General features: G+C 44.3%; 1 protein-coding gene across 2 annotated transcripts; it reads right to left on the bottom strand.

The window, feature by feature from the left end:
- Nucleotides 1–831: 831 nt before the first annotated feature.
- crlf1a (cytokine receptor-like factor 1a) lies at nucleotides 832–14,878 on the bottom strand. Of its 2 annotated transcripts, none has more exons than XM_084013485.1 (9): nucleotides 14,735–14,878; nucleotides 10,997–11,275; nucleotides 9,770–9,899; nucleotides 8,407–8,576; nucleotides 4,212–4,369; nucleotides 3,132–3,206; nucleotides 2,964–3,057; nucleotides 1,807–1,991; nucleotides 832–1,684 (listed from the first exon to the last, which is right to left on the bottom strand). In XM_084013485.1, the coding sequence occupies exons 1-9, from the start codon at nucleotides 14,805–14,807 to the stop codon at nucleotides 1,661–1,663; spliced, it is 1,188 nt and encodes a 395-aa protein (XP_083869611.1). In that variant the 5' UTR covers nucleotides 14,808–14,878; the 3' UTR covers nucleotides 832–1,660. The 2 variants fall into 2 exon arrangements, with proteins under 2 accessions (XP_083869611.1, XP_083869610.1); XM_084013484.1 differs by having other exon boundaries at nucleotides 1,803–1,991; nucleotides 14,735–14,869.
- Nucleotides 14,879–15,312: the final 434 nt, after the last annotated feature.

The following is a 15,312-nucleotide window of genomic DNA, read 5'->3' as shown; positions in this document are numbered from 1 at the left end:
AAAATATGTTATCATCTGCACACATTTACAGAACAGAAGTCATTGGATAAAGCCAGGTTGAAGATTCTTGTTTCATTTTGTTGACATATACATACTTTACCAGTAGTTTTTATTACTCCATGAATAATAATTAAAAATACTGTCAACAGCCTTAGAAAAATCAAAGTTTTTTGTAATACAATATTCTGTAAATCAAGCTATGAATGCTTCACAATATAGATAGGAACTACAGGTAAATAAATAATAAAAAAATAATGAAGAATTTACTCATAAAGTCATCATGAAACGTCCTCAGAAAAACACGTTTTCTTACATGTTATGTATAAATATGCAAATTACGCATTATCTAATTGTAAATCTTGGTGAACTGGGGAGAAATCTACAGATTCAAATAGAATCTGAGGAAAGTGCGATAAAATAAACCAATATGTGTATTTTGAATATATACTTGAAAGAATTCATGTTAAGGAAGAAAAATAATAATAAAAACTTGAAACTGATAAAAAAAAATATTTTTGCCAAACTTCCATAGAGTTTTTGAAAATTTAAGTTGTGGCTGCACACATTTTATATTCTACTGATAATAACATTTAAGTCACCATTTATTACATGCAATCTTATTTTTGCTAATTTTGGAGGTGAAATGTTTGTTTTTGTGCACATAAATCACTGTTTTTAAAATCTTTCATTTCAGAAAATCTGCCCAAAATCCAGCAGGAAACGTGTCCAGTAAGTCATTCTCTATGGAGCGATGGTAAAATATGGAATATTAAAGATATCCATAACAGGAGGAGCAGAGGTGAGTTCAGTGTTCACACAACTCATTTCCAAAGCCTTCGTTTCATACACGACATTTTTATACAGCAACATTAGAGATCGATAAACAACTTCATTGATATTTCTTTACTAACTAAACATAACTTAAGACATAAAACATAACTTTATACAGTTTTAAATATGCTGGTACCGTTCAGTACAAAAATAAAGGCAGTGAGTCGTCTCCGTACGCAAACACCGTCATTGTCATCAGTCGCATGCTGTCGCCTCGGAAACACACGAATACTGGGTGAACCAGTTTGGCACTTATAGAACAAAGCATGACTTAGAAATACTGTATGATAATTTGTTACTTTTCAGTAAGTCAGGACCACAGTAAAAAAAAAAAGAAGCTTTGATTTGGACTATCCAAGGACGCTGAACAGCCACTAGATGGTGCTTTGGATCCACAGGAGGAAAAAAAAAAAAAAGGTAACACTACTTTCAGATGCTGGGACAACGCTTGTAAGTTTTTTGTTTCTGTGTTTTTGATCACATGTGGAGCAGGCACACACGCCGAGCCCCGAGTTATTTGCGTCCTTTTGAGAAAGAAGAGTAATCCACATGGTCTCTTGCTGATGATGATAACAGGACGTCCGTTGCAAGTTCACCTTCTCAGTTGCAACTTTTCGGACCCAAAAAAAAAGAAAAGTGCTCACGTCGACTGGAAAAGAATAGAGAAAGAAAATCCCACGGTTTCCTCGTCCTCTCGCCGCCACAGCTGGTATTCGCACCAAAAATGTCCAGAGCAATATGTCTTATGATTCCCATATACGAATACAATCTCTCTTTCACACACACACATAGACAAAAACACTCATTCAGTTCTTTTTCTTGACGTGTGCTAGGATTTATCCCCTTGGAGAACCTAAATAACACAAAAAAAGAAGAAATCAGCTATTCGGAAAACAAAGATGTTGTTGTTTTTTTTACATTATTCTGCGATTTTAAATATGCGTTCCCCCCCTTGCGTTAGTGATGCTTACCTACCTGGTTGCGGGCTTTGTGGGATTTCTGCATCAGCACTCTCCACTGGTCGTACAGCTTCATGGACATGCTGCTGCAGCCGTAGGCGTGCTTCCGCACCCAGCCGAAGAACTGCTTCAGCTCCCTGCGGAGGGTGGAGTTGGAGTCGCCGCTGGACTTTGAGTCGCAGGAGCCCGACATCAGCCGCTCTGCAGGAAGGGGGAGAGAAGCATAGAGAGGGAGGGGGGGGGGTTAGACTTCTGAATGAAATGAGCTTTGTTTCCTGTTATAGAAAAGTTATAGAAGAGAAAAAAAGAGGAAGACAGACAGTAGTAAAGGAGAGAAAGCCAAGAAGAAGTGAGAAATTGCTTGTGTGTGTGTGCGTGTGTGTGTGCGTGTGAGTGTGTGTGTGTGTGTGTGTGTGTGTGTGTGTGTGTGTGTGTGTGCGCACACGTACAGAGCCACGGAAAGTTCAGGCAGTACAACACACACGGTAACTGAGAGGGCCTTTTTCTCTCAGTCTGGTACTTTTGCCAACATTCAGGAGACGTTTCTGGGAAACCCTTCAAGTTTTCTTTTTGTTTTACAACCCATGGTTTTGCTTTCATAGCCGCGGCCATCATTCCTATAAGTTTTCATGCTATTTCAATCTGCCATTTCATTGTGAAGTCCGGGGGAGGCGGCGACCGGTGGAGCGCACGCAGCATGAATTACATTCGTGTTCAGCGCTCCTTGATTGATCTTTGCATCGGCTCTCTGTGAAGCCCTTTCCTGTTGCTAAATCAATATCTAATCGAAGTCTGGGTTTGACTTTTTAAACGCACGGTTTGGCGATGATTTTGAATTTGATTTGATTTGATTTTATCCCATGCATCTGCCATAAATGAAACTGCCGATACAATATAAAACAAGCTGGAGGAAGAGTAAAGAAGTGTAAAACAACACCACCTTCTTCCTTTTCTACGAGGCGCCCGGTTTCCAGCAGTGGGGGAGAGCTGTGGGACTTGCGGTGTTTTAGGGATGCAAAATGCCCTCAAAAACTGAGATCAAGAGCAGGAAAATGTCTTCTGAGTGGCCCTGTCTCTCTCTCTCTCTCTCTCTCTCTCTCTCTCTCTCTCTCTATGTACGTATGTGTGTGTGTGTGTGTGTGTGTGTGTGTGTGTGTGTGTGTGTGTGCTCACCACTATGGGGTGTGGATGCAGCAGTCGGATGGCTCCACTCGCTCCAGATTCCAGCTTTGCGAGAGCCGTAGATGCCCACGGGGTTACAGCGAACCTGGAGGGGGCGAAAAAAAGGTTATGAAAACATGTACACACACACACACACACACACACACAACCATACCTTACCTGGACAAAATACACGGTTCCAGGTCTCAGTCCGGCCAACCTACAAGATGTCTGATTCCCGACGTCATCCATCACCTACGGGAGAACAACAAAGACCCAAACAAAGGGAGAGTTGGAGGTCTGACTGCTGAATTAAATACCAATGTGCTTTAAACCAGAACACAGGGCAGAGTCGAGATGTCGAAAAACACCACCGCAAACCATGTGCAGACCCAAGCATGCATGCACACCACATTGTTTGGTGACTCCTGATCAGCGTGTTTATGAAAATGTTTTAGCGTGGCCGTGCCCGGCGGCGGAGAGGAATCTGCTCTCCTTAAGTCGTTACAGAGTCGGAAAACACAAACAGGAGCGTGCGCTCGAACGGACGGAAAACAAGAGGGATGGAGAGAAAGAGACGCCCACGCACTCCGGTTAATAATCTTGTCTAATAGTCCCGACTTTCTCTCCGCTGGCATTCGGGCTGTAAACACTTGTTCGGGACGACTGCAACACAAAGCAGAACATGGAAATTACAGGCGTCGGAGGGCTAATGACGTGACGTGGCGAGGCCAAAACGGCAGACGTTACCGCTAAAACGTCTTTACGGCCATATTGAAGGCATTAACAGCTGAGACGCACTCCTCCATTCCTCAGCATGACCTCATGATTAGGGCCGGTTCGGAGGGGGGGGGGGGCGGGGGGGCGGCGTTTTTGTGTTTTCACCAACAAAACCCCTGAAAAACCACTTGGATTTAAATCTCCTCTCCTGCTACAAGAAAAGGTCCCATCCCTCCGCCGCCTCCCTCCACTCCCCTTCTTTTCTCTGTTCTCCACTTTGCGAGCAAAGACTTGCTTACATTATATCTGTGTAATTCCCCTTTAATTACCGCAGGATCTTCCCTCGTACCCAGAGGACTCGAATGGATCCCGGGAAGCGCCGGATGAAAGTTTCTGAACTGTGAACCCCCCGTCTCAATCAGACCGGATTAGGGGTGATTACGGCATCGGGATGAGAACCAGCTGCAGTCATATATCGTTTTTTTTTGTGTGTAAGAGGGCAGATTTATGTCCTTCTAACGGTGTGTCCTTGTCCTCTACCTTCCAGTCTTGGCTGTCCTCCAGTCTGTAGCGGATCTGGTATTTGGCCTGAAACAGGAAGTCTTTGAGAGCGGGCGGGGCCTCCCAGCGGACGCTCAGCTGGTCCTCTAACTGCCCGACTCGACTGACCGTCACACCTGATGGAGGATCCGTGGTCACTGGGGGAAGAGCAGACGGAGGATTATTAAGTATTCTTCTGCCAATTGACTAATTGTTGCAGCATTAAGTGACATATAGGAAATATGGTATATCAGAAAATATTCAGTTTCTTTATTAAACAGTTCCGATTTGCCGATGCATTCAGCTAAAAGACGAGCATACAGGACATACTGAATGTTACTTCCTTGCCAATTTACTTTTACGGTATTTATGGTATATTTTAGCATTTGGAGGGAAAAGAAGGATTTTTAAGCAGCATTTTGGGGAGCAGAAGTAGCAGACATATTTTGACCATTTACTTATGGTGAACATATAAGCACAAAAAGCAACATAATCACTCATTGGGATTTGGTCATAAATTTAAGTCCCATATAGAGTCTCTTTTTCAAGCTCTGTTTTGGTCTCCACCATTACTGATTGAAATAGCTGGTTCTTTATCTGCTAAATGCTCCACCATGTTCACCAGCTGATGGCTAGCTTTGTCAATGTATGGTGCTAACGCTAGCTGAGGGGAAGTGAAGAGTCGGGTTGCGTGTCGCCTTTCAAACCCTCGTTAATACGCAACCATTAATTAGAGCAGCTTTAAGGATTTCGGAAAAAAGACGATTGCGTGCTGTTTTTCTATTTCGAGGGAAAAACAATGTGTCACTATAATGTCATAATCCGTTCAAAGGCCCAAATGCTTTTAAAAATGTATTTCATCCATTAACAAGTATACGTCTATCCTAAGAACACAACTTGTGGCGGACAGATGGCCCAGATTATCATTTTTAGCCAAGAATTCGTAGCTTCGGGGGCTTTTTCCTACATTTTAGGGTTATGTTTGCAGGGTCAAGGAATCCACTCAATTCAAATTTCCACCAGTAGGAATGATGTCTTTATGTGCGACAGCTCATTGGAGGCTTGTTCGTCGCTGGGGGAGGCTTGTGGTCTCCGAATGCCTAACAGTTTGTGAAGGGTTGACTTGCGTGAACTGGAAGAGGCTTTTTTTTTTTTCATCTGACAACGATTATCTTTTTGACAAACAAACATGTGCACACAGACCTTTTATTTTAACTTTTCTTGCATTTTGTTTTGGACTTTTGGAGATTCTTTCAATATCGACTGCAGTTTCTTTTCATACGGTCACCCCTCTGCAATAAACAAACAAGACGAACCTCGGGGGGAAAGAAGAAGATGGGAAAGGAGTGGAGGGGAGGTGGGAGTTGACGAGAGTTTTTTTGCGGATTTTTGTTTTTTGGTCTGCAATGTTCGGAGGAACCGATGCTCTTGTTACTTCATGTCATCACCTCTCACTCATGGGCGATTTAAAAGGTGTCAACACAATAGTGATGCGTCTTAGATTTTTTAAATTTTGAACACAAAAGTGGAGAGTAAAAGTTTTAATGATATGGTTAACATCAGTAGAGACGCTGCTTGTCCAGAAGAGTACATAAATAAAATTTTACTCTCATAGTAATTAAGCTTTACAAGCCTTTAAAGGACTATCTTTGCCCTATGTTTTGCCTCTCAGGCTACGACGATGCTACTGCCCAACCCTGGCATTCGGAAAAAATAAAATCTTTATTTTCACCTCATATAAGTATGAGGTGAGTTCTCCGCCTTATATCTCACTCCCATTCATTCAGTAGGCTTCATAGTGATGCGTTGTTCCCTCGACTGATGTAAGCACGAATGGCATTCAGATATTTATTTTGAGATGACACCCATTCTATGATGTCATCCTTGGGTTTTCTTTTTTAAAGATAATTGCACTATTAGCGCAAGGAAAAACACCGAGCCAAGATGAAATGCCTTGTTCCTACATACATTACGTGCAGTTGGCAATAAAAACTCAACGAGCCATGGCAAATTACGCATGAATCACTGTTAACATGCATTGTGTCATCACCGCTCGGCGTGTCCTCGTGTCAGAGTCAGACACCCGGGTGCAAGTTGCCTCTAGTCTCCCGGTTCAGGAGGGCTCTCCCCTGACTGAGGAATGCGGAGAAAGCTGTAGGTGTTTCCGCCTCGCCTTTCCAAACTGATTGGACACGACCGTGGATGTGAGTCACGGAGGCTCCGCGCAGGTGTGGTTGCTGTGTTTTATGGCCTGCTACTGTTGTGGAAACTGCTAGCATGAAAAAGAAATGTCCACAGCAACCCGAGCGAAACAAAAAACCCACTCACACACACACACACACACACACACACACACACACACACACACACACACACACACACACACACACACACACACACACACACACACACACACACACACAGCAGTCCAGAAACCGCCTACACTCTGCCTGCATCTCTGTTTCTATACGGTTACCAGGCCCTGCCCTGCCCTCAGGGTGCAAACAGGTGTGTGTGCGTGCAAACAGGTGTGTGTGTGTGTGTGTGTGTGTGTGTGTGTGTGTGTGTGTGTGTGTGTGTGTGTGTGTGTGCATACATCAGGGGGGAATGGAAAAAAAGGGATTACAGTTTGTTGGACGCTCGCGTGACGCGTTGGCCTCTGAAACCCTATATGGCGTTCCCCTCTCGGTGCGTTTCCCGTCAGGCGTGCGTTGAGCCAGGTGAAGAGCTCCGAGCTAATCAGGTCCTATTATTTCAGATCCCAGTCTTAAAAGCCTCAAAGCTCCCCAAAAAACTCCTCAGGGCCTCGGGGGTCCGGCGGGCGGCTCTGAGACGGGATTATGTTGGAGGATCAGTCTGGAACATTCCGATGCTACGTAAAAGCGGGTGTTTTCTGCGTGGGTTTCTGTGTGTGTGTGTGTGTGTGTGTGTGTCCGGCGAGCGTGAGTAAAGAGAAAATGAGCTCATCAAAGGAGAGGGCGTTTCCATGAGTGTGTGTGTGTGTGTTTAATGAGAGAAGGGTTTTGATCTCGCGGCCCGCTTGCTTAAAACCGCACTAAGCTAGGCAACGGACCACAAAACAAAGCTTGGAGAGGGAATGCCGCTCATCCTATCAGTGTAAAGCTGGATGAGTGCTTGTGAACAACTTTCTCCCCACCAAAAAAAATAAGCCAGAAGCCACAGAACTCGAGCCAACGTCCTTGCTTGAAGGAATCGTAGACATGAATTTCTAAAAAGGGAGCGATTCTCTCCTTGCCGAGGGGTCACGAGATAAAACCTGAGGGGTCGCAAGATGATAAAAGGAGGCAGGAATTAGCCGCTTAACCTGCAGTCTCAGCGTTTCTCCTTTTAAGGCGCTTTAAGGCTATTAAACAATTTGATCCCACTGGTCTTTTGGGATCTTTAGGATCCCTACTAGAATGAAAGAGAAAAGCTCTATAGGTGCTGCTGTGCAAACTCAAAGTCGCTGGTGGAGGCCAAGAAAACGTCTGGCACATAACCCCCCTCTGAAACCACAAATTGATGTTATTACAGCAAAATGTTCTGACTGATTAAACAAGCAAGATACAACGTGTTAATTAAAGTGTAAAGTTGCTGGAGGGCTTCTTTTTTTTTATGTTTTGTCTCGATCTTTCCCCCTGCTTGTAGTCTCAATGCTAAGCTAAGATAATTGCTCTGATACCAATCCTCTCCTCTAACTCCGGGCCAAGAAAGAAAACAAAAGGAAAAAAGTGTTTCTCTTTAAATCCGACTCGTGCTAACGTGAACAAAATCAACCTTTCAGATGTACAAAGAGTCACGTTAGCTTGAGTCAACATTTAGCCTGCTAATATCATGTGATAGCATGTAATATCAGTGAAGCTGAAAAACAAGAATCTGTTCCCTAAAGAGCTTCTTCTCCTGTAGGACAGACATGTTTTTATCACTAACTATTATTTGCAAACTTTTTTAACCATTGTAGTCCGAGTAATATCGACCAATCAGGTTCAAGCTTTGGTTGAAAGCAGGTCAAAGAGGCAGCCGAAAGGTAGGCAATGCTTTGTTGTTTTTCAAGGGCGACAAACCTAAAAAGCCACCGTGCTACATGATAGCCCCGAGGGCTCTTTGACACCGGGATCTAAGCTCTAAAAAAAAAAAAGACAAAACAGTTGAAGGGGGAGGGGTCAAAGTGGTCAAAGTGTCTTCTCACACTTACCCACGTCTAGGATGTCGAGGGTGATGACATCGGAGGCGGCCCGGCCCAGCTGGTTGGAGGCCTCCACCCAGATCTCGTAGGGCGTGAACAGATGCAGGTCCCGCGTGATGCTGCAGTAGTACGGCTGCGTGTGAGTGTAATCCTCACACTCCTTCTCCTTGCCATACCACCTGGGAGGCAAAAAAACCCAAAAGATTCCTACACCTCGCCACAAATAAGCGTATGTGACAGAATTAATGCAATCATGTGTTGCCAGTTAAGAGTTTATGTGTCACAAGTGGTTTGATGAGGTCACTTGTTGACACTAATGGGACTGCAGTAAGAGATCTCAGCGTGGTAAGCGTGGAGAGTCACTTCCCCCTTTTGCTCCTTTGAAATTGCTGATTTAACTATTTAAGAAAAAAATGCCAAGAGAGCTTAGGACCCATCTGAAACTGCTTTTTAAATATGTATCATTTCCAGATGAAACCTAATTTTCATGAAATGTGACTTCTTCTGCGGATGAAGGGCTTTCACATTCTGGCAACAACTGCTGTTGTTTTCCCTTCGTGTGAGATCTGCCAACCAGATAAGATATTTTGTCCGTTCTGTTTTTTGTCAGCTCCAATTTAGCTTCTTTTGATGCATGTCATCGTCGTAAAAATCTCCCGGAAAATTGGGATTTTGAGAACATTTGCAAGAGGTTGCAGTCCATTTTGACCCCAAAAATGTGGGTCAACCTCACATGATCTGCAGCGAAAATAAACGGATTTTGTGTCCTAAATATGTTTCACAAAGTCCTGAAAGAACAGAGTTTTGAAAATGGCTTAAATGTGGTCCTGCAAAAAGCACCTTTTCAGCCACATTTCAGCAAAAGCACGGGCCTACCTTCTCATGAGTAAGAAAAATACAGTATCTCAGGGATCAGACTGTTTGATCTGGTTCCATTCTACACAGATTATTCTGATCATATTCGACCCAGAAAATCACTGTATTTGTCCGTGTATTAGAGTATTGTTCTTCATTTTAAATTGTGTTTACATTTATTTATTCTTTATCATGAAATAAACAAAATACTCAATTGTATTAGAAATACAAGTAACAGAAACATCTCTGATGTAACCCCTTCAAATGAGCTGAATATTGTAAGTTACATTATCACTGGACTCCTCACCGTCGGGTGTTTGACCCATTTGATCTCGAGGCCAGTTGGCAGAGTCACATGACTATTAGGGAGCATGTTATACTAATTCAATCGGTGTGTTTGATGACTGATCTGAGAAGAAGGGACCTGATTTTGTCCATAAAAAGCACAAGGACTTTGAATGACTGGACTTTGAATGGACCTGTCTGCGGTGTGGCTGTGGTGCTTGTGTGTCTCTACCTGAGTTTGTACTTGAGCGTGTACTGAGTGCTAATGTTGGTCTCTCCTCTTCCCCCCGGGGCCCAGCTGCACGTCAGGTCTTTGGTGTTCCTGGACCAGCAGGTCAGATTGACCGGCTTCTCTGGAGGCACTGGGACAGAAGGAGGGACAGGTGGGAAGCAGAGGAGGGGGGGTGGAGAGAAAGAAGGTGGAGGTTCATTCAGGGTACAAAGTTACCTACAGCCATTAGTCCGGCCCCCTTCCTCCTGAGTGTAATTCACTCACTCGTGATGTTCCTCTGAAATTGGTGTTTTTTTCTTAATCGACGTGAATGTGTGTGTGTGTGTGTGTGTGTGTGCGTGTGTGCGTGTGTACCGTCTGATTCGGTCAGACGTTGGATCCCTGCCAACATTCCTCGTCTCTCAGAACGCCGGGTGCTCAACACCACTGTTGCACAGAGATTAGGATCCTGACCGCATCTCCTTGTGTGTGTGTGTGTGTGTGTGTGTGTGTGTGTGTGTGTGTGTGTGTGTGTGTGTGTGTGTGTGTGTGTGTGTGCGTGTGCGTGCGTGTGTGTGTGTGTTTCTACATGGATTACATTTTTTTGTCAGTTTTAATCTCATCACCTTTCACAGTCTTAGCAACGTCATGTATGTTTCTGTGTATGGGAAGAAAAGGAGTAACAAAGATAGCAACAAAAAGAAGGTGTGTGTGTGTGTGTGTGTGTGTGTACACATGTATTTCTATCTTTCAGAGGACCATTTTTAAGAGAGAGAGAAAGTGAATACATTTCTCAAAAAGTCTAACAATTCCTTGTGGGTTAGAATGAACCACGACAAAGTTAAGGTTATTTTAAGGCACCGAATATAGTTCACTGGAATAATAATAATAATAAAAAAACATGGAGGGGCGGTGCAGTGAATGATGTAAATGCGTGTCTGTGTAAAACGCCCTGTGAGTGATTGTGCGAGTAATGGACCACACAGGTCACGGAGGCCTCTCACTTCCCTGAAGGCAGGAACACTGAACATAAAACCCAGCCACCGCAGAGACCCTTTACAATCTGCCCCGCTACTCCCTCGCTGTTCCCCTTTAGCCCCATTTCCTTTTCACCCCTCTCGACCCTCTTCCCTTAATAGTAACGAGCAGCCAAACAGAAAACGAATGCCGACAGCCTCGGAGAAATGTTGGCCGATAACTTACTACAGGAATGGACTGGAAAAATCATACAGCCGCTTCCAAACTTACTGCCGACGTAGAGGCAGGAGCCGGCCAGGATGTGTCCCTTGTGGTTGTGGCAGACCAGGTTGTCGCCGGACGTCTGCCTGGAGGCGTTGAGTCCCGCCAGCGTCACGCTGAGGTTGGTCGGGCTCAGCACCCGGTACGTGGAGCTGGGCAGCTGTTGGCCGTTGAGCGTCCAGAACAGCGAGGTGGCGTGGACGCCGAGGTCGGGGTGGACCCAGCAGCTGGCGGTCAGGTTGGACCCCATGCGGAGGACGGGGTCCTGGGGGTAGATCACTGCTACATCTGGAGGAGGAGAACAGTGGATGACGCACGCAGGTCAGTCTACTCCGCGTGCGAAGCTCTCCCGTGGTTTAATATCTAATAATTATCCCGATGACGTCATAGTGATGTCATCAGGGTTATGAGTTAGGGAAGGCCTGCATTATAAACAGGAGGTGTGATGTTTGAAACACGCAGTTTACCAGACATAAAAGGCCTAATAAAATGTGTCATACAGTTGCATTATGGGATATGTAGGACGTTTTGGAGCTTCACCCATACTGAGGACTTAAAGTCAGGATATCTTCGTGTCCGCTGCTTTGATTTTGATCTCCCAACTTTACGGACGGGTCATACCAAGTTACCGGGCTGCACCATTCAGAGACTCTAGACTTCCAGAAGGGTAGCATCCAACGTGTTGCACTACAGAGCTTAATCGTGTGATTGGATTAGTCCATCCTGAGCATGGACGTCATTAAAAGGATGGTGTGAAATGTTGCATGTTGTTGCATCACAGTAAAAAAAGGTGCCTGGCGACTCTGAAATCTCACATGATGAAACCAAAAACGGCCCCCGGAGTGATATTACTCACAAAAGTATTGCAAATAAAGGTTAGGAAATGTTCACTGTGACGCATTACCAATCTGAAGGAACTGTTGTGTTTATGCACCATGTGTGAGAGGGTTGGGACATGCCCAAGAAAATGACGCTAATAGTGTAACACACGCACTATTTCTGGGATAAAACTTGTAAAATTGTAAAATGCTGTTTTGTGTTTGTTACTTTTTGTGATCCTATTTTACATCTAAATGTTAAATAACAGCTAATCAAGTGGAAAACTGCAAAATTTACATGTAAAAATAGTTAGAAAAACGAATTTCTCTGAGGGACTTTAACGCTCTACAGGGCTTACAGATACTTTAATAATATCTCTGAGTGTTTTGTGTGTCCGTGTGTGACGTCGGCTCTGAATCGTGTTTGTTGAAAGTGTAATTTGTTCTCTGCTAACAGAGAAGAGAGAGAAGAGAACATCTGTTCAGAGAGTTTATTTCTTCAGATTAGAAGATGTTTAAGAAAAATGTTGCCCAGCTGAGTCGACGACAGTGTGAAAACAACACAAGAAAGAGGATTTCTATGGAGGGATGGAGTGTCAGACTGCTACTAATCTGCAGCCGGAGGGGAGGGGGGGTGTCAGCCAGACACTGTGTGGTCCTTTTATGGAGGAGCCGCCCTTTGATGAAGCTCATTCGGCTCTTAACACCAACATCCCACAACTCCGGCGTTGACACGACGCTTCCACACATTTATGCGAACGCACGAAACACAAACAGACGCACATGCACAGGGGGGTCGGCCATCTTTGACACCGGATACGGTTGGGACTCAAAGGGCAGGCCGTGATTAGCCAATAATACGCCTGATCCAGCTGAATAACAATCAGTGTTTATGTATTCCAGCCACCGAAAGACGGGGCGTGAAGCCGCTTCTCCCCCCAAACTACAAGTCGCTGCTGTTTATTGTCTCTGCTTGACACACTCGTCGGGAGAAAATTGCTCGTAAAGTATTATTTGTTTGGAGAGACTGAGGGTGATTGGAAGGAGTGGAGATACTGGGGCACGTTTATGCACTTGGTCTTCAAAGTTTCGTAACATCCTCTCCGTTTTCTGAAGGACTATTTACTCTCCTCATCCCGGAACCCGCTCAAAGAAAGCCTGTACTCCCCCCCCCCCCCCCCCCTCGTCTGCCGTACAATAGACGTGCATGTGGAACATTTTGAGGGGGCCGGTGTGGACGCGCCAAGTGGAAGGAGTCACGCAACATTTAGTGACAATGAACCGTGCAACACGATCTGAGAGGAGACGGCAGCAGATGTTTATGTGTACACATATATGTAAAATATTCTGTATTTAGAGATGTGTCTTGTCGAACAAATGAGGAAGTACAGGCAGCAGGAACCTGAATTTCCCGTGGGATAGGACGCTTTTAGGGTCGAAATCAGATTTCAGAGTTGAATATCCAGCATTGGATGATCTTATCCAACAAAAATACCTCTTTATATGCGAACAGGACGTATAAACTGAAATGTTACAGGATTATGAGCCGCACTAAAAACTAATTATACGTTGGCAACAAAAATGTCCACGTTTAAACGGTTTGATTTCAGTGGCGTCTCTAAACCACAGCGCGCCGAATGAAAGGGGAGCGCCCTTCATTATTACAGTGAATAAAACAGTAATGACCAATTAAGCCCTATAATAAACAGCAGGGCAGTTTATGATCAAGGCCCATTGTCTTGCGCAAGGCCCTGGAACTATACTTTCTTTTATTAGCACCTTTCCGACAGGATGAATAACAGCAGATCCTCTCTGAAGGAGCTGCTCTTTGCCAGTGAGCTCACCATAAAAACTAATCCGGCCACTTAACAGGGGAAGCGGACATAACTTTGATTTATTTACGTTACTGTGCATTAAGCTGCCGGTTAACATTCTCCCAAAAAAAAACCCAGAGCAAATGATGTCACTGCTTTGTTGCGGTTCATAAAGCCCCCCCTTTGCTCTCTCCATGTGTTAAACGAATTATGGCCCGACTTGTTGAAATGCAGCCTCCTGGGAGATGAGATCTCTCTGCAGGGACACCAGTGAGATACTTCAGCAGGAGCACATCAATAACAGGAGGTGTCAAGTGGACAAAGTGGCATTTGTCCTTTTTTTTTTTTTTTTTAATGTGTCCAGACATCAACCAGTAGATCCAAGCAGGTGAGACCTTATTATGTAAGAGTTATTTTATACTGGAAACAAAAGATCACTGTGATCCTTCTTTATGGGATTTACATATTTTTATCCTTACCTTATAACTAGAGAGTTATCCTCTTTCATGTCACTATAATATTCCTATAATATTAGGGTTATGCAATGTTTGCACTGGTTATTATCATTTTAAAACAGTAATTACACCCCATAGTGTAAACATAATCATATGTTTATATTGTTTTATTTATATCTCACATGCTGCCTTTTAAAATGACTTGTTTTTGTATCTATTTTTATACTTATATGTTACATTGTTTGGGATTCAGTGGACAGCAAATGAAGAATGTCATATACAGGGAGACACGTTTCTTTAACTGTGCATATTATAATAAACCATTTGAGATAGCATTATAATATTTTTACATCTAAAACAGCATATTTTCCTCATCATAGCCTATATGATTATTTTATTCCTCCCCATCCTGGGATCTACTTTTCTGTTTGTATTGATTTACACCCTACTGTGTCTTACTATAATCCACGTTTGTATCTGTTTTCTCTTTAAAAAAAAAAAGAGGCAGGACAATGTCACGCAGAGCTGCTCCCGGATCAGATCTTTTGGGTGACACAACCCTGGACCCGAAACCCCCCTGAAACCCCCCTTGAAACCCCTTCCCCTGCGCAGCGAGACCCCGACTTTTGCGCATCGATGGCCATCTGCGTGCAAACTTACGTGTGGACAAGGTCAGCACGCCGGGAGTGCGCAGCATGAGGAAAACCAAGCAGATGTCCAAGACGGCTTTCATTTTCTCCTCGATTGATCTCTGTCTTGATTCCTCGTGTTGTTGTGATGTCGACTTTTCTCTCCCCCACCTCCTCCTCCACCTCCAACACCACCTCCTCCTCCTCCTCCTCCTCCTTACTCGATCCTGGAGAGAAATTACGCACAGTGTGGAAAGAGGAGAAAAAACAGCACGGGGTTGACCAAAAAGAAAAATGGAATGCTCCGGATTAGGAAAAGGAGCGCACTAGAAAAAGTGTGACCCGGTGGAGAAAGTCACCCGGCGAGGAGCCATAAGGCAACACGTCCTCAGTACAAAAGGCTGAACGAGTGAGTATACGGCGTCCCTGTTGCACTCTTTCCCCTTCTTAATGCTTCCTGCAGCTAAATCATACACAAGTTCATACTTTTTAAGCCCCTCCTCTTTCTCTCTCTCTCTCCCTCTCTCTCTCTCTTCCCACACAGTCGCCAGTCATTTCCCCCGTCTTTCCTTTCCCTGCTCTCTCTTTTTTTCTCTTCTTCTCCTTCTC

The sequence above is a fragment of the Eutrigla gurnardus genome (assembly GCF_963514095.1).
Source record: "Eutrigla gurnardus genome assembly, chromosome: 7".
Lineage (NCBI taxonomy): Eukaryota > Metazoa > Chordata > Actinopteri > Perciformes > Triglidae > Eutrigla > Eutrigla gurnardus.
Note: the sequence above shows the minus strand (reverse complement) of the source record. Positions and strands in the feature narration are given on the sequence as shown.

What these genes read in the sequence shown, in the direction of transcription:
- crlf1a (XM_084013485.1), bottom strand. Translation starts at nt 14,807, where the DNA reads ATGAAAGCCGTCTTGGACATCTGCTTGGTTTTCCTCATGCTGCGCACT. An exon ending in CTCCTGCCTCTACGTCGGCA is followed by an intron (nt 9,900 to 10,996) that starts GTAAGTTTGGAA and finishes CTTCTGTCCCAG; the next exon opens with TGCCTCCAGAGAAGCCGGTC. An exon ending in CCCACAAAGCCCGCAACCAG is followed by an intron (nt 1,685 to 1,806) that starts GTAGGTAAGCAT and finishes TGTGTTATTTAG; the next exon opens with GTTCTCCAAGGGGATAAATC.